Raw genomic sequence first — 18,208 nt, 5'->3', positions numbered from 1 at the left:
CCGGTGTTTACCTCCACATTTTGGCAAGCCCTGTTCGCCGCCACCGGCACAAAGCTGCACATGTCGTCAGCGTTCCACCCGCAGACGGACGGACAATTCCACCCGCAGACGGACGGACAATCGGAGGCTGTCAACAAGGCGATCGCCATGTATCTGCGTTGCCTTGTGGGCGACCGGCCACGACAGTGGATCAAGTGACTGCCCTGGGCGAAGTACATTTACAATACGTCTTTCCACTCGGCGCTACAAGACACTCCGTTTCGCGTGGTGTATGGACGCGACCTGCCTCGCCTCTGGGAGTACGAGCACGGTGAGCTCCGCTTCGTCGCTGTGGCGCGCACACTGCAAGAACGCGATGCGTTCCTTGACGATAGCATGCGCACTACAAGAACACGATGCGTTCAATTCCTTGACGATATACCACTGCTGGAGAAAGACTTTTTACCCACGGTTAGTAACCCGTGTAGTCTCGGTTATAAAATAATCGGGACTAAAAATCCATCTTATGTCAAAGAGGTAGCGGCAGTTCCGGTTGGTCGCTATTTTTTCTTTTTTATATTTTTTCTTTGCTCACTACATTTTGATTTTCCAAATCGATTTGTTTCCTACATATCCCCAACCATATCCCCAAATCATCCACAAATCAAAGTAGCATCACAGATCATAGATTCACATCACAAATTCTAAAAAAAAAATACATCACAAATTCTCAAAGAAATACATCACAAATCCAATACATCTCGGATCAAATCCAATGAATCATAAATTTTTAAAAAAAACAAACAAACAGCGCGCGCAGGCCGTCCGGCCGTCGCCCTCCCGGCCTCCGCGCGCGCAGGTCGCCGCGCCCGCCCGGTCGCCTCCCTCCAGGCCTCCACGCGCGCAGGCCGCCCAGCCGTCGCCCTCCCGGCCTCCGCGCGCGCAGGCCGCCCGGCCGCCGCCGCCTGGCTATCGCCCTCCCGGCCTCCGCGTGCGCAGGCCGCTGCTCCCGCCCGGCCGACGCCAACCCAGAGAGCGAGAGATAGAGGAGAGGACGTGGTAGGAGGAGGAGGAGGAGGCGCGGAGGGGGAGGAGAGAGGAAGGGGGAAGAAGGGGTGAGGAGAAGGATAGAGGAGGCTGAGATGAGACCGAGATGAAGGGGAGGAGGCTGTTTCAGGGTTTACCTTACCGCCGGTAACCGCGCGGTTACCGCGGTTACCGGGCTTACCACGGAGGTACGGTAATATAAATACCGCGGTAACCTCCTTAAATACAAATAAATTTAAAAAATAATTTGAATTTTTGATAAATTTTGCACGGTTTTGTACGGTTTGTCACGGTTACCGCGGTTACCGCGCGGTAACCGTGCTTACCGCCGGGGCGCGGTAACCCCGGCCCCGGCGGTAAGGTAAACCCTGGGCTGTTTAATGGGAGGGGAGGAGAGAGAGGAAGGGGGAGGGATAAGACCGAGATGAGACTGGCGCGTGGCTCGGGGTGAACTTTTTAATTTTGGTTCCGGTTTGTATAAAGAACCGGGACTAAAGATCCTTTTTAGTTTTGGTTGTTTATACTAACTTGGACTAAAAATAATTGGAGTCTAACTCGACTCGACAACTTCTTGAACCGAGACAAAAATGATCTTTAGTCTCCTAAAAATCAAAAAGTTTTTAACCGAGACTAAAAATAATATTTAATCCTAGTTCCTATTTGAACCGGGACTACTGTGATTTTTAGGCAACCGACGAAAAATGGTTTCTACGCTATCATCTCGAACAGGCCCAGCAACATGCCAAGAAGTTCTATGATCGCCGTCACCAGGAGCTTTCATTTGCTATCGGCGATGGGGTGTGGCTTCGCCTCCGCCATCGTGTTCCAGCCTCTCTTGCGACACCGGTGAAAGGGAAGTTGGGTCCTCGCTACTATGGGCCGTATCAAATTTTGGAGGTCATCAATGACGTGGCGTATCGCCTAGCCCTGCCTGATGGTGCACGACTGCATGATGTATTTCATGTCGGGTTATTGAAGCCTTTTGTGGGAACTCCGCCGACGTCGCCGTCGGCGCTGCCTCCGACGCAACATGGCGTCGTTCTACCTATTCCGGCAGAAGTGCTCAAGTCTCGTGTCGCGCGTGGAGTACGACTAGGGATGGCAATTGTGCCCGTTTGCCCGTTTACCCGCGGGTAAAAACCCTATTAGGGTTGGGTTTGTTCTCCATTTTATACCCATGGGTATCTTATTGGGTCAAAAGCTATGCCCTATGGGTAAATGGGCATGGGTATGGGTAATCACTACCCATGCCCGCTTTGCCCGTTTACCCGCGAAATCTAACTTACATGTAGGCTAGGAGCAAAATCCACTAGAATACATAAGCCACGTTCTTTGTTTTCTACGGTTTCCCTTTTATTTCCCTTATTATTTCTCTCCTCTTACTCTATCGCCGCCAGAGGAGAGACACGACACCGAGGCGGAGAATATTTGATGTTTTAAGTTCGATTTGAACTTAGTAGCTTGTAGACTTTTTGTTCCACTGTTTTTGTTGTGGCGGGTAAACGGGCACGCCCGCGGGCATAAGGCGCCCGCGGGCAATGGGCATGGGCAACCATCCTTACCCGTCATATAGTAATGGGTATACCCACGGGCACAAATAATCTCACGGGCATGGGTATGGGTAGGCACTACCCGTGCCCGTCGCGCCCGATTGCCATCCCTATGTACGACAGCTTCTGCTGCTGTAGCTCCCCTCGTGTTTCACTGTGCGCCTCTGCCGTTCTCCCCCCAACAGCAGAGCACTACTGGAGAAATGATCTTTGGAGGGTCGAGCGATTTCCACAATAGTCTCGGTTCTAATAAAAACCGGGACTAAAGATTGTTTTTAGTCCCGGTTAAAAAAAAATTGATCCCGGTTCATCCCCTGTCAGAAACCTGCCAGGGGGTCGAGGATCTTTAGTCCCGGTTGATACTACCAACCGGGAGTAAAGATTACCACTTTAGTTTCGGTTGGTAGTACTAACCGAGAGTAAAGATCATTTAGATCTTTAGTCTCGGTTGATACTACCAACCGGGAGTAAAGATTTATCTTTAGTCCCAGTTAGAGTTACCAACCGAGAGTAAATATTTCTCTCCCATCTTTGATCGGTTAAGTCCTATATAAAATCAGTTAAGTCCCCTCGATCTCTCCTCCCCTCAGATCCGATCTCTTCCTCCTCCCCTCCCCTCTCCTCCTCCCCTTCTTCTCTTCCTCCTCCTCCCCTCTACTCCCCCTCCTCCCTCTGCACGGCCGAGCGGCGGGCCGAGCCGCGACCGGCGCGGGTGAGCCGAGCGGCGAGCAGCGAGTGGCGGCCGGCGCGGGCGAGGGGCAAGCGGCGGGCTAGGCGGCAGCCGGTGGGCGCGCGACGGGCCAGGCGGCGGCCGGCGCGGGCGAGTTGCGGGCAGGCGGCCAGCGGCAGCGGGGCCGCGCACGCAAGCGGCGGCCAGCGTCCTCCATTTTTTTTTTTTGTGATTTGTGATTCACTGGATGTATAATTTCTAGAATTTATGATTCATTGCATGGATTAGTGATGTTTTTATTTTGTGTGTAATTTATTTAAGGATTTGTGATGTATTTGATTTGTGTGTAACTTAGATTTATGAGGTGAATGATTTGGAATGTCACTTGATTTGATTTGGGGTTTGATTTGGGGATATGCATCTCAACCGATTTGCGAGAAAATACAGGGATTAACTGTCAATAGTAAATTAGCAATGAAAAAAAAAAAAGGGGATCAACCGGGACGTGGCTCAGCCATTCTTAGTCCCGGTTGGTAACACCAACTAGGATTAAAGATGAATCTTTACTCCCGGGTATCTGAACCGGGACTAGTCCCAGATTCCTCCTCCCGGTTCGTTAGGGGGTTGCGAACCGGGAAAGATGTGGGGTTCTCCAGTAGTGGAGGATGGGAACCCCTGGTGCGCTGGGATGGTTTGCCTGCTTCAGCGACATCCTGGGAAGATTTGGACTCCTTCCGGTCTCGTTACCCAGCATTCTAGCTCGCGGACGAGCTGCTTGTCAAGGAGGGGAGAGATGTTAGAGCATCCCCAACAGCTCCTCTATCTAGTCATCCATCCGATATTTGAAGTATGAAGGAGAAAAACAGTGCTCCAGCAGAGTCTCCATCACATACTTCATTTTTGGAGGTCCTCCAAACCTAGCCCTTCCCAAGCCAATATGGAGGTTCTCTCTCCTCACTCCATCCTCAACTACCCACTTCCCAAGATTTTTTTTAAGTGGTGAAAGGTGAGAGGAATAGGAGTAAAAATGTGTGGTAGTTGAAAAATATTAGTAAAATATAGGATGTTGGTATATGTAGGATGTAATATGGATGATCTGTTGGAGTGAAAAGTTATATAGAGTGAGAATCTTTTTGGATGGCCATCCAAATAGGAGTATGGAAGATAAAATTTAGATGAGCTGCTGGATGCTCTTATGTAGGGATTAACGTATCGGCGCAGAGGAAGGAACGCACAGCTGGCGCAGGCGCATGGATAGGATTAAGCTTCATTCCAGTTAGTTGCTTTGTTAGGAGTTTGTTAATTCCCTTTACAATAGCAGATTAGTTTCATTTGTGAGGCTATATATGCCATCCGATCAGATTAATGAATCAAGCAAGCAAATTATCAGAAGTTCTCGTTCGTTTCCACCACGGCTCCGGGGCGGCGACGTGTGCAACCTCGCCCTCCCTTCGAGCACAGTTACGCCCTTCGCCGTTTAGGGCCAGCCCCTAACATCTAAAAGCAAAAGCTGAAAATTAAATTTCGATAAAAAAAACCCTAAAATCAGCTTTAAATTTAGGTTGAAAATCCAAATGTATGCAGCAAATACATACCAACAGCATACGCTATATATATATATGACTCTTGGATCATACAGCATCTGTATGACACATGACCATAGAAATAGGATTCCTGGCCTGGACTTGCAATGGAACGTCAGGCAAACATAAATCCCCTGCTGCAGCGTTTCCCTCCTAATTTTCGAAGGGCTGCCTTGGACTCCATTACTTGACAAATTGACGGACAACAAAATAGCAATCACAGGTACAGGGTAACCATCCCACGACTCCTAATAAATAGCGTTGGTACTTGGTAAGCCTGACCCGCGCATCAAGGATTACAGAACAAGGTTTTCAGGAATGTAGACCATAATAACTGAAACCTAACCCTATTGTCCCCCTGATACATATTCTTTCATTATACCAGGAAACACACAAGGTGAACATCTCAGCTTTAGTGCTTGCGACCGCGATTACCATTGCTTCCCATTTGTCCTATGCATCATCTATCCCTGCAGCAATTAGTACATGAAATTAGTATAGTTATCTAGTCAAGGACATGAGAAAGGACAGTGTGGAAAGAACATGATACCTACATCTTGAGGCCATATCTTAGAAACATCACAATGACAAGGCAAACATGTTTATTGAAACAAGGCAGAAGGATTCATCTATTTCATTTTGTTATTAAAATGACACATAATATTTTGCAAACTAGGAAAACAAAAAACGCTCTTCCAAGTTCTTGATTGTGAAAAAAAAAGAAAGAGAACGCACAGATTTTCCATCTAGACATAACCAATCAATTCAAATTTTGCAGGAAAACATAAAAGTCAATGAAGTAGGACCTTTCCTCTGCTTCAGAAAAAAGACAATTTCTCCTAGGAAATAGTAGGATCCCCTATTTCAGATATCATTTGCTGTCACAACATATGCATATGTTTTTCCCTAACCTTTCCTCTGCTCAGAAGAACTAAAGAATATCTTTCTTGAAGTACTTCAGTTCTTCCTTCAGTGAATTCTTTCCCCTACAAAACAGTGCATGTCAGCATGGTTTCATAATTGGAATTATCACAGAAATTTCAATATAAAGTTTGCAGATTTGAACTTTGGGGATATAAAATACATGAAAATACAAGCTTGTCCTTATTTCTCTAGATTTAGCAGTGCCAAGTGAACTACTGTTGCAATTTTGTTCAACCTATTTCAACTGAGATTAATGGTTTCATAATTCCTACATCCTAGCTAGTCTATATCCTTTCATATCATATGCACAATTAGAACTAAATTCTACCTCGGTTTTTTCATCTTCCTCTTGTGAGAGCCATTGATGTACTTGCTCATCATATCCTCGTCAAATATATTATCTAATGAGTCTTTGGAATAGTCTTCAGCGACATAAACTGCAGAATCCAATTTCTTAACAGTAGTGCCCCTATAGATAGTAGATGAAAATGGTATTAGCATTCTTCACATCAAACAAAAGATCCAGATATTTTATCTGTGTGACAAGCAACAAAAAGAATACTACGTTTTCACATATCATACCAGTTAGGATAGCCACCTTCGATGACAGCAATCATATTCCGTTGCCAAACAACAAAAGGTTCACTGCTCAAGTCAGCAGCTGTGGCAGCTGCGGCAGCATATTCATCCAATTCGTCCTTTATGATACACAGGGCAGAGCCCCTGATTGCTTCGCTTCTTCTGTCTCCTAAGGGGCCAACATCCTTGTGGCTTATGATCTTCCACGACCATTCAGCTTCTCTCGCTATGCCCTTGTGATCATTATGTTGCAATTGATGTCAACAGGTTCATAAATACCAGCTACAGATACTGCAAATTAAGTAGGTATATTTTGTCTCGTGAACATACCAAAAGTGCAGAATGAACCATAGGGTCAGTGACCGATGAAGAAGTAGGTCCCGTGCCAGCCATAAGGCCCAAAGCCTCATGCCGAATCCTTGTACTCAGGTTGCGATCACTGTAGTGCACGTAGATGCGATCTCCTAGACGCAGCCGCTGAACCATTAGCTCAGCCTCCTTGGCGACACACTTGGAATTAACCATCGTTTTGCAAATGATGCACATACAACAGCGAAACTAGTAATTAGGAGCTTCAAAACTACAAATTGCAGGTGCTGGAGATGGAAGTGAAGAGTTTGGACACATACTAAAGCAGCGTAGGCGACAGTAGCAGACTCGGCGTTCATCTTGTCCACAAGGTTTGAAGCGCATTCTAGAATGTTGTCACTGAGGCTGAGGTTGTAAGGGTGGACTTGGACACCTCGATTCTGCCACTCAGACCTCAAGATGCGCTCATTCTTCAGACACTATATATACAGGAAAGGAATGATGGATGATTTGTATATGTTTTCATTTGGTGAGAAATGAAGCTCAAGAGTCCCTACCTTAATCGGTAAAAGTATTATCTATTTATATACATTAGCTAGTCCTCCTATGTATCAATTAGCTAGATTTAACCAAATTAATCCAGCTTTGCAGAGTGAAAGAAGAAGCGATTACCAGCGAGATGGCGGCAGCAACAGATGGAGGAGCACTGCAATTGCGTCTGTAGAATTCCTGGAGGTAGGCATGATACTGAGGAGACTCATCCGTCACATCGCAAGGAAATAGTCTGCCGAATCCCCACGCTCGCTCAAAAAGAACTGACCAGTCACATTATTATTTATTGTGCAGTTGAGTACTCCAATTAAGAAGAAGCAGAAATTATCGAACAGAATGGCAGATGGATGGATTGAGTAATTTACCAGGGTATCTGACAGTTTTTGGTGGCGGCAGCGGCTTGAGCAGCGCGACGACGCGATCTACGTCGTCGACATATTCCAGCAGCTCAGCGTGCTCCTGGCGGAGCAAGGCCTCGAAGTACTTGATGGGAGGAGGGTAGGCGCGTAGCTGGGTTCCGACGTTCTGGGACGCGAGGATGTTGTCGACGGCCATGTCGCCGGAGAGGTCCCAGCCGTGCTCCAGGAGAGCGAATCGGTTCCCCTTCTCCGCCATTCCGGCGGGCGGCCGGGCTCGATCCTACTCGATTGGAGGCTAGGGTTAGGGTTTGGTGATGGGGGCGCAAGGCGGCGGCGGTGGCGGCGGCGGGGCGATGGACTCTTCTTCCTCTAGTGGCGGAGCAGAGCTGCCAGGCCACACACCCCACAACAAATCTAGTATAGTACTCCGGGTCCACGCGGCGGAAGACTGGAATTCTTTTTAGGTCAAATATGTCCAATTAGTACATTTCAGATTTTGAATTTTGAGTGCGGGAAACAGAAATCGTCATATCCGTCCGTCCGTGTGACGGTGGAGAGAAATTGGACATTACGCCACTGTCAAGAGTGGGCTTCATCACAATGCCATTTCACGAAATGACGTCGTTAAAATGTCACACACAAGAGTAAGCTTACATTTGTTTTGCCATTTGAACCATTTCTCTTCATTTTCACCTAATTTCTCACCTAGGCTACCCAAAATACCCCTTCGGTCTGATTCTTCTACCTCGGCTGAACTAACCGGCCGCGCAGCCGCTCGCCCACCGCGTTTGCATCTTTGCCCACACCATTAGAGGAGCTCCGACTGCTATACATGCTTGCTGCGGCAACGGTGATAGGGATGAGGCTGTTGTCGTCGGGGTCATCGTTCACGCCGCCGCTGTCGCCTTCGGCCGTCAGCGGCAGGGGATGAGGGGGGAGGGAGCGGGGTAGGCGGCGGCGCTTGGCTGCAGCAACCGAGCATGCTGGCACTTTGCCTGCCCGGTAGCACTCGGAACCTACGGCTTCGCACGTCGCTGAGTGCCCGCGACATGGCCGTCGATGAGCTGCTCACCACGGCGGCGGCGGGCGGTGGATCCATCGGGCCTCGCCTGCGCCTTCTCGAATTGCAGCGATGGCACCTGCACTGGCGGCGGAGGAGGCCTAGGGCCGAGAGTTTCGTGGAAGGGAGCGGCACCTGCATCGACGGCGGAGGATTAGGGGCGGAGGAGAGCTTTGCACGGGCAGCGGTGGTGGGACCGTCTTTTTCGGCGATGGGGTGGCCTGCTGCGGTGGAAGCGGCTGAGGCGGAAGTGGAAGAAGGCCGGGGGATGAGGGAGAGGGCGGCGAGGAGGAGGAGCAGGCGGAAGAGGCGGTTGGCAGGGAGGATGCAGCGGAGGATAGCGGGAGGACGACGATGGCGGGGAGGCCCTCTTCGCCGGTGGCGGGAAGAGCAGCAACGACGGCGGCTGATGCTGGCGCCGCCTCCCGAGCCCGTGAAGCCTTCTCATTACACCTCAGGTAGAAGAAACAGACCTAAGGGCATTTTCGTCAGCCCAAATGCGAAACCAACCGCAAATCAGTTAAAATGGCGAATGTGGCAAAGAAAATGTTGGGCAACGCTTGGGGATGTTTTTTAACGAATCGATTCGGCAGAGTGACATTCCAGCGAAACCAGTTTTTGGAAATGGCACAATATCCGATTTCTCGACGGTGGGAGGCTGTGACCGCGACTCTGCCTCCTATACGGTCATAGTCCATGCAGTACCACTCTACTTAAATGCAGTTTTTTTTCCTCCATCTACCATATATAGTTTAACAAATGGTTTTACTCATTCATCATTTATCATGTCACACATCCAATGGTCGAAACCCATCTGAAAAATTCCGATCCAACGTCCCAAATCAGCGCGCGTGTCCACACACCCCCTCCGCATCCTCTCCCGCACCTCCCTCTCTCCCTCTCGCGCACTTCCCTTCCTCATCTCTCGCGGAGAGTCTCTCCCGCACCTCCCGACCCCGATCCCTCCACAAATCACGCCTCCATCGCCATCCGCTCTCATCGCCGATCTAAGCCGTTGCCGACCAGAGCCGCTGCCTCGCCGCTCCTCTGCGCCTCCACCTAGGGGACCACACCGCCGCCTCCGCGCTGCAATCGACCGGCACCGCCGAAGCCCACCCTCGACATCTCCGGACAACGGGACAAGCTCCGTAATCCCGCCCCCCTCCTCGCAAACTCCTCCGCCCTCCCCTCGCCCTCCTCGGCCGATGGTTCGCCTCCTCGTGCAAACACTAACCCTAGCTCGCCTGGCGCCTCCTCGCGCAAACCCTAACCCTAGCTCGCATGGCATCTCCTTTCTTCCCGCGGATGCAACGGGTGGCGAGCGGCCTTCGTGCAGGTCACGACCGGCGAGGTCGCTATAGCGGGATGGGCGCGACGGGCGGCGTGATTGATTCATGCCCTATAGCTCGGTCTCGATCTGTACCTGCTGCTTATGGGGGAGGAGAAGGGATCTTCAAGTACATTGAAGGTCTACCTCTGTTACTTCCTTCTTTTCCTTTGCATTTAGTTTCATGGTTTCTTGCGTCATATTGATTTATGGTTTGTTCTATTGGCTTCGTTTTGCATGAGAACTTCTCCGGACGTCAGCTCTTTCAGTGGCCATAGGTCAGCAACCGCAGAAGAATTGATGTCTACAGACACAAGGGAGCAAGAAATTACATGGCTGGTAAGATTGAACAATTGTAATGTATAGCCGGTGTGAAAAAACTTACATATACAATTCGTTCAGGCAAGGTCTTGTAGTAGCAGTGGAAGTGATCCTAACAAGAAAATATCAGAGGTAAGAGGGGGAGGCAAAGCGTCTGTTCAAGTCAGAGACTTCACATGGCACATCATCTCCCAAGTTTTAGTAACTAACAATATGGCAGAATAGTGGATTGACTTTGCAAACTGAGGAGTCAGCATTTGAAAAACTTGTTTCGAAACCACACGCAGCATCAATCGCCCAAAGTGAACCTGGGGGAGAAGATCATGGCTTTGCAGCAGATTATGTCACCTTTCGGGAAGGTATGAGATCACTAAATGCACACTTTATGCTTCCAAACTAATGTAAGAAGCAAAAGTATTTTCTGTTCAATTTTTGGTCGTTAATCATTACCTATTTCATTTTGACAGACAGATACAGCGTCTGTCCTGTTGGAAACCATAACCTACATCAAATTTCTTCATGGTACAGGTGACACCATCAGCACAATCCTTTTTCGTTGTTTTGCACATGCCCCCTGTGTGTTTTTGTCTCTCAGAAGTTTCTATAAAGTTGTACGGAGTAGAAGATACTGCCATGATCCAAAGTGCACTGCAGCTGAGCGATTCACTGTAATATCGAGATATATGGATCGTTCATCGTTGCAACGACTACTTCAACCTTTTGCCTTATTTCAGATTACGCATTTGGGCATTTGGTATATTGACCTCTTGCTTTGTGCCTTTTGTCAGTGGACCTAGAGTGCATTTTTCTGATAAAAAAATAATTTTATTGCATTTATCTGCGAATACACATATAGAGTTTAGATGCTTCAATCTATCTATCTATCTATTATATACTAAAAGTCCATTAAACTTCCTACAAACGCTCTTAAGCCGCCACATGTCATCCCTACAAATGCTCCTAGGCCGCCAAGTGGCGCTCTAATAAATTAGGGAAATTCTGGGAAAAAAATAAAATATCTAACCATTGATTTTCATTTAATCTGGGGGACCCATATTTTCTAACCATTGGATCTAACTAAAAAATACCAAATAGATAGATTTATATTTAGAAAGCACCACGTTCTATATCGATCCATCCGTACGTGTACGTGCATGTGTGTATATACTTCGTACGTACGTGTCCCCCCTTCCCTTCTTTTCTTTTTTCTTTTTTTTCACTCATGAGAGATAAAAACCAAATTAATAATTTCAGCTAATAGTTGTAAAAAAATATAATGTTATTTCAAGTTGTATTCTACGCACAAGTCCATTAAACTTCCTATGAATGCACTTAAGTCGCCACGTGACATCCTACATACTCTCCTAAACTGTCATGTCGCACTCCAATAAATTAGAAAAAATCTTTGAAATTATGAGAAAAAAGAAAAAAAAATCTGACCATCCGTTATAACTTATAAACCGATGAATCTATTATTTCAAACAATTAGATATATCTCGATGAATCTATTATTTCTAACAATTAGATATATCTCAAGGATCTGTTTCCAATAAAAAAGAAATCTGCTCTCTCTATATATACGTACTCCTCCCTCTGTGCTAAGTACGTGAATTTCCTACTTTATTGCTAGCAACCCCATATAAAATCTTAAGTCACTAAATTATACTCACTCTGTCCCTAAATATTTGACAACGTTGACTTGTTTAAACATGTTTAACCGTTCGTCTTATTCAAAAAAAATTTATGAATTATGTAAAACTATATATATACATAGAATTCAAATGATAGGAAAAGAATTAATAATTACTTAAATTTTTTTTGAATAAGATGAACGGTCAAAGATGACTAAAAAAAGTCAACGGCGTCAAATATTTTGGAATTGAGGGAGTATAATAAACCATAAAGATGCAGATAAATCAAAACGTTGAATATGTTTTCAACGTGCGTGCTGCTTGCTTTAATGTGGTTATCCAAATAGACTAACCTATTCTTGCTAGGGATTATCAATGCAATTAGCAATTAGGTCTGCTACAAATGAGGGTGTGCACGTGTTTTCATCCTGCTAAGCTCTACTAGATTTATCTTAATCATCAAATTTGCGAACACATTTAAATTTAGATCCATGGTGTCTTTAAAATACTTAATGATTCAACCGTGGTAAACTTCTACGGAAAAGAATAATTTATAGGGCATGTCATCCTAATTACCATTTAAAAATAAAAAAATATATACTAAAGGTATACAAACACTCCTATACTACCACGTGGTACGTCTATAAACACTACTAAACCGTCACGTGGAATTATAATAAATCGGTAAACCATCTATTTTCGACTATTCGATTTATCTTTTTTTCTTAAAAAATCCACAATCCACATCCATCGCCTGTCTCCCACCGGCATAACTCTCCTCTCCCCACTGGCCCACCCTTCCGACCACCCCACGCATGTAAGTATACATATATACACTTTCTCCATCTTCAATAATTCTTTCTCTCACCTTCCTTTTTTATAAATAAAAATTTTAATTATAAAAAATATTATGAAGAAAACATTTCTAACCATCAATTTTCAATTAAATTGGTGGACTTATAATTTCATCAATTTTCATTTAAATCAGTGGAGTTATAATTTTAAAAACTGGATTTAAAGACATAAATAATCCAAACAGATGAACGCATTAAATCTACCTCAATAAAAAAAAATCTCCTTACCAAATAACAACAAAACATTAAAAAACATGACAACACATATTAGATATTCTTGAATCGTTTTGCATAGTAAAGATCAATTAAACATGCTCTATAGCACCCTTAAGTCACCACGTATGATATTTTAAAACTTTGAAAAATTGAAATTCAAAGAAAAAAATAAAGTACTCCCTCCATCCACAAAAGTTAGACATATTTCATATTTGAGTTTTTCCAAATAAGTTGTTCCTATTTATAGTCTTTATGTATTTAAGACTTAAATGAAGAGATAAATTAAATGTTTGATTAGAACCGGAGGAGTCATCTAAATACTCATTGGTTGCATACTTGCATGCTTGCATTTACTCCTTGATTTTATAACATCCAAGATGATTTAATATTTTCTTGGTTTTGGTGACAAAAGTAATATGTGTGGATGGAGGGAGTATATATCTATACATTGGTTTCCACTTAATTTGATGACCTATTATTTTTAACTATTAGATCACCTTTCTCTTTATAAAAAAACTTAAGCCACCACATGTCTTGTCTTAAAGATCCTTAGAATGAGAAAACAACAAATCATAGGTTCTCACTTAGATTGTTTACAAAAGATTGAAAAAAAAATAATGTACCCTCCACCTCCCTCTCCAATCACATGCACATAACACTATTACGCTGCGAACCCTTTCTTATACCTGATTCGAGTTCTATTCTATTCGTTTTTCTCCAGTCTCCTCCCTATTTTCAGCTACTAAACTAAAGAGAGAAACAAATATTAAAAAGACCATAATTTTAAGCTATACTTATAATTTTATTTTATATATCATCTAATCGATTTTAGATGATGGTTTCTTTTTTATATAAAGTCTCCACATGTTACCCCATAAATCCTCCTAGGCGTTTTTAAACTGATAACCCATTATTTCCAGCCATTAGATTTATCTCATATTAAAAGACAAGTGTGTATTCATAATACATCATCTTCCAAAATAATATATTGCACAACTATATTTCTTCATCCAATATTATTCACGCTAAGTTGCATGGAGTCTCACCCACACTCTACATAGAATGTTCACATATGGATTCTCTCTCAAACTAAACAATAATATTAGACTATATAAACCCATGCATTTAGTGGAGCCTCATATCCCACCCAATTCATCCGTCAACAAACAATGACAACCTACATTCAATTAAAAAAACACCTTACTTTTGAATTTACACTTAATTTGCTATACATGTTTTCTAACACAAAATATGTCTACCTACTTTTTAGATGATGAAGAATATTATAAATAATTGCTTGTAGGGATTAATTAAATATGACATGTTATAAAAATAACTAATAGCTAGGTTAGAAAATTATAAAGCAATGCTAATGAAAACAATTTATGGAGAAATCATATATTGTAGATGTTCAAACATAGTCTACGACACATGCCCGCGCGAATGCGCGGGCTATCTTCCTAGTTTTTAATAAAGTTGACAATAGAAACCCTTTTAGGTTTCCTTGCACTGAAAATTGTTTATGCCCTTTGAACAAATCATGGCATATTTCATTATACTGATATAACAAAAATATCTGCTATTAGATATGCAGCAAAAATTGAGTTATCGCAGTTATATAATTCAGTGATGAACATTTAATGGGACTATTTTTTCAGATGCCTTCAATGTTTTTATCTGGATAGATGCTGGTGCTGAGTCCACTGCTTTCCTTGATGGTGGATCAATTGAGGAAGCTCCCTGCATTTCTGCAAGACTGCCTTCTTGTGAGCGGTCAGGTAAAAAGCAAAATGTTCACAGTTGCTGTTTGTGCTATTCATTCTAATTTTGACCATCCTGTTATACTATTTCATTCATTTAGGTATCTGATGAGTTTTATCATATCCTACAAAGGTTGTGTTCAGGGAAATGAAGGTACATTTTTCTTAAACCCATTCCTATGCGATCAGTGTAAGCATTTTCTGTATTATGCCAGCAAGTTTTTGTATCAAAATGCAGGTAGATTTAATACCCAGATTTGTGAAAGAAAGCCCAAACTTGCTAAACAGAATCTCTATGCCAGCAATTTTGATGCGATAAGATGTTGTTAGGATTTAGGACAACTTATTCTCAGAACTTTAGCAATATTTCCTACCAAATTGGTGAGCGGTTAGACTAGACACCCTTTCAAGGTTTCTATTGTTCTGTCGCTGGGCTTACGTTTTATTGTTGATTTGACTAGGATTTAACAGATGATCAGCTGCTTGTAGGAATTAAGCTTCGAGTTGACAAGCCCATGGAAAAAGGAAGATTAACACATGGTCTGAGTAGGATGTTATGATTGTTTTTTTTCCTTTCTGACAGGAGGAATGGATACATCAGTCAAGAAAGGAGGAGTACGAACAAGAGAGCAAGGCATGCAGATAGGAAAACATCATTCGGCGAACTGACCAAACTGTGTGAGTAGTTAGATGATTTTTTAAGCATGCATATGTATTCTAGACAAGTTGTTAGGTCTAATGGTGCTGAGCATCTGTTAGGTTAGGTGACGGAGTGCTGATGTATTTGACAACTGTGGGCAAGTAAGTTGCTTTAATTTTAAATATCGAGGTTTATGCTGGTGCCAATGTATGAAATACAGCAAATAAGATGTTTTACTATTCCAATAGTTGCGATTGTACTAACTTCAAAAAGATTATATGTAGAAAAACTGAAGCTTGCATATCGATTTATTGATACCTAAAAAGAGTATATGTAGAGAAGAACTGGTGTTAATTGAACTGAGAATGATAGTAATGCCTAATTAAGGGCCTCATCATGTGACGCTCCGCAATAATTAGAGGAAAAAGAGAAAAGAAAAAGAGCAAAGCAGCCCAGCATCTGGCCTTGGGCCAAAGGCAGCAGCAGAACAGTAGCAGCAGGCATAGCAGAGCAGCAGCGCTACAGTACATCGCGGCGCTGTAGCAGTTCAGTGATTCAGTCCCACCTCGCTTTCCTAGCCGCAGCTTCACCTGCTTATAAGGCCTTCTTCAGCGGTATGAGTCGGCTGCTAGCTCATACGCGCTCGGCACAATGCCGGCCACTGCCTGGGCGAGCGTGCCTGTGAGCACTTGAAGAAGAGCTAGCGCGTCCTGTTCATCGCTTAAAAAACACTTGAAGAAGAGCTAGCGCGTCCTGTTCATCGCTTAAAAAACTCTATGAGCTAGCTAAAAAACTCTATGAGCTAGCTAAGAGCTGCCCATTGGAGACGGCCTAAGGTTTCTCGCCCGTTCACTATTAACAACGAATTTGTTTATTTTTCCGTTGAAAGCGAGGACAACATTCACTGTTAACAATGAATTTGTTTATTTTTCCGTTGAAAGCGAGGACAAAAATGCAGTGTGTTTTATTAGCGATTAACAAATAATTTATATGTAAAACCTTTATATATGTGTTTTAGAAACTTAAAAGCCATGCTGGAAAGAAACTATGTTTAAAACATCTTAAAAGCAACCTCAAATTAAGTTTTAAATTTTAAATTTTGGTTTTAGCTTTGGCTTTGTAGGCATCCAATAGGGATCTAAATCATACTACCTCCCTTATTTTTTTATTTGATGTTGGTTAGTTCAAAATGAAACTAACCAACGTCATCTAAATAAAAATAGAGGGAGTATATGCTATAGTCTATCAGATAATTTATTGATGTCTAAAAATTATCGTTTCTTAGGCCAACTGATACCGTGGTAAGAAAAAACCAAAAAACACATTGTTCATGAGTAATTTTGCAAGTTGGTGTTTTGTTTTGGTGGTGTGCTTTCGATATATCATATTAGGTTACTATCGGGGCTTTGAATTTCATGTTGTGATTGTTCCTTCCTTACTCTTTTACAAATGATTCAAACTCATGATTGAGATTTTTTTTTTGACAGAGAGAATATGTGTCAACGGGTGATGGGATGGTTAGCCCATAACCTAGAGGTTGTGTGTAAAACCATTTATAAAAGAAGGCAAACTATCTAAGAATTACATGCATGTAAATTCAAGGACTCACAGCTAAAGACATAAGGATCGGAGATAAATTACAAGGATTGTTAGATGTGAAATTTTGGTTGTAATTCCTAGAGGGGAAAAATATCTATTGTTATGTATATTGCGATTGTTAAAACATGTTCTTTTTTAATTGTTTGGGCTGCATTAACAAATGTTACCGTAGCGTTAGCACGGGCAAATTACTAGTCTAAAAATGTTAACGTATTTTTTCCTTTCTAGCCGCTTTCCGTCAATGCCGTTGGACTAAAAAACCTCGTCATATTTAGACAAAAAAATTAATCACATACTCATCCTTTCAAAAAATCTCTCAAGTCACCCCTTTGTAAAAAGGTTTTTTTTGGGAGAAACAAAAGAAAACTAGGGGTATGTTCGGTTCTTGGCCACGTTTTGTCAAACCTAAGGTTAGACATGTAACGATAGGCTTAGGTTGATATTTGCTTTTCTACTCATGATAGGTTTGCCGCAACTTGGTAGGCATGCTTCTGCATACTCGCTATGTTTTTCCTTTATCAAATCTGTGGCGTTCTTTTTCTCCGCCCAAACCAAATAGGCCCTAGATCCAAATATCCTCCAATTCACAAATTTACAATGCAATTCCATCATCACAAATTCAAAAGAAAATGTCATATTCACAATGCAATCAATTAACTTATTAAAGTAATAGAAAAAGGAGCCTTCACGTTCGCTGGCACGGCTTAGAAATTCTCATATTAATCAGAGTAAAAGAAAAATAAAGTCCATATAGAAATACAATTTTAAAATAGCTGAAATTCGAAATTTAAAATAAGAAATATTGCAAGAAGAGACTACAGTCCATATAGGTATACAATTTAGAACTAATTAAAATTAGGAATTAAAAAATAAGAAAATTAAAAGTAGATGTTAGAGTCCATATAGAAATACAATTTAGAAATAACTAAATTCGAAATTAAAAAATAAGGAATATTGGAAGAAGAGGAGTACATACAAAATATAATTTAGAAACGATAAATTTGAAATAAAAAATATTAAAAAAAGAGTTTAGAGTCGACGTAGAAATACAATTTAGAAATAACAAAAATTCATTTGATTAAGGAATGTTGGGAGAATAGCCTATAGTCTATATAGGAATTTAGAATTGATTAAAATTCAGAATAAACAATAAAAAATCAAAAGTGAAGTTTAGAGTCCATATAGAAATACAATTTAGAAATAACTATAATTCAAAATTAAAAAAATAAGGAATATTGAGAGAAGAGT

The 18,208-nt window shown here is 42.7% G+C and overlaps 2 protein-coding genes across 2 annotated transcripts; one reads left to right on the top strand and one right to left on the bottom strand.

The window, feature by feature from the left end:
- Window positions 1-5,016: 5,016 nt before the first annotated feature.
- LOC127756450 (uncharacterized) lies at window positions 5,017-7,963 on the bottom strand. Its single transcript, XM_052281780.1, has 8 exons — window positions 7,559-7,963; window positions 7,314-7,456; window positions 6,962-7,120; window positions 6,663-6,842; window positions 6,336-6,565; window positions 6,082-6,222; window positions 5,741-5,815; window positions 5,017-5,299 (listed from the first exon to the last, which is right to left on the bottom strand). The coding sequence occupies exons 1-7, from the start codon at window positions 7,806-7,808 to the stop codon at window positions 5,761-5,763; spliced, it is 1,158 nt and encodes a 385-aa protein (XP_052137740.1). The 5' UTR covers window positions 7,809-7,963; the 3' UTR covers window positions 5,017-5,299; window positions 5,741-5,760.
- Window positions 7,964-10,176: 2,213 nt separating this feature from the next.
- On the top strand, window positions 10,177-15,566 carry LOC127756451 (uncharacterized). The gene is made up of 8 exons (XM_052281781.1): window positions 10,177-10,278; window positions 10,342-10,392; window positions 10,481-10,619; window positions 10,732-10,788; window positions 14,620-14,739; window positions 14,823-14,875; window positions 15,305-15,399; window positions 15,481-15,566. Exons 1-6 carry the CDS (start codon window positions 10,177-10,179, stop codon window positions 14,828-14,830), a joined length of 477 nt encoding a protein of 158 aa, XP_052137741.1. The 3' UTR covers window positions 14,831-14,875; window positions 15,305-15,399; window positions 15,481-15,566.
- The last annotated feature ends 2,642 nt before the right edge of the window (window positions 15,567-18,208 follow it).

Source organism: Oryza glaberrima, chromosome 12 (genome assembly GCF_000147395.1).
Source record: "Oryza glaberrima chromosome 12, OglaRS2, whole genome shotgun sequence".
Lineage (NCBI taxonomy): Eukaryota > Viridiplantae > Streptophyta > Magnoliopsida > Poales > Poaceae > Oryza > Oryza glaberrima.
This window is presented reverse-complemented; position numbering and strand designations above follow the sequence as displayed.

Excerpts from the sequence above, each read along its gene's own strand:
- LOC127756450 (XM_052281780.1), bottom strand. The coding sequence starts at position 7,808 with ATGGCGGAGAAGGGGAACCGATTCGCTCTCCTGGAGCACGGCTGGGAC. Across the intron at positions 7,121-7,313 it reads TTGCTGCCGCCATCTCGCTG|TGTCTGAAGAATGAGCGCAT; the intron begins GTAATCGCTTCT and ends CTGTATATATAG. Across the intron at positions 5,816-6,081 it reads AGGAAGATGAAAAAACCGAG|GGGAAAGAATTCACTGAAGG; the intron begins GTAGAATTTAGT and ends ACTGTTTTGTAG.
- LOC127756451 (XM_052281781.1), top strand. The coding sequence starts at position 10,177 with ATGAGAACTTCTCCGGACGTCAGCTCTTTCAGTGGCCATAGGTCAGCA. Across the intron at positions 10,620-10,731 it reads TTATGTCACCTTTCGGGAAG|ATACAGCGTCTGTCCTGTTG; the intron begins GTATGAGATCAC and ends TTTGACAGACAG. Across the intron at positions 10,789-14,619 it reads CAAATTTCTTCATGGTACAG|ATGCCTTCAATGTTTTTATC; the intron begins GTGACACCATCA and ends CTATTTTTTCAG.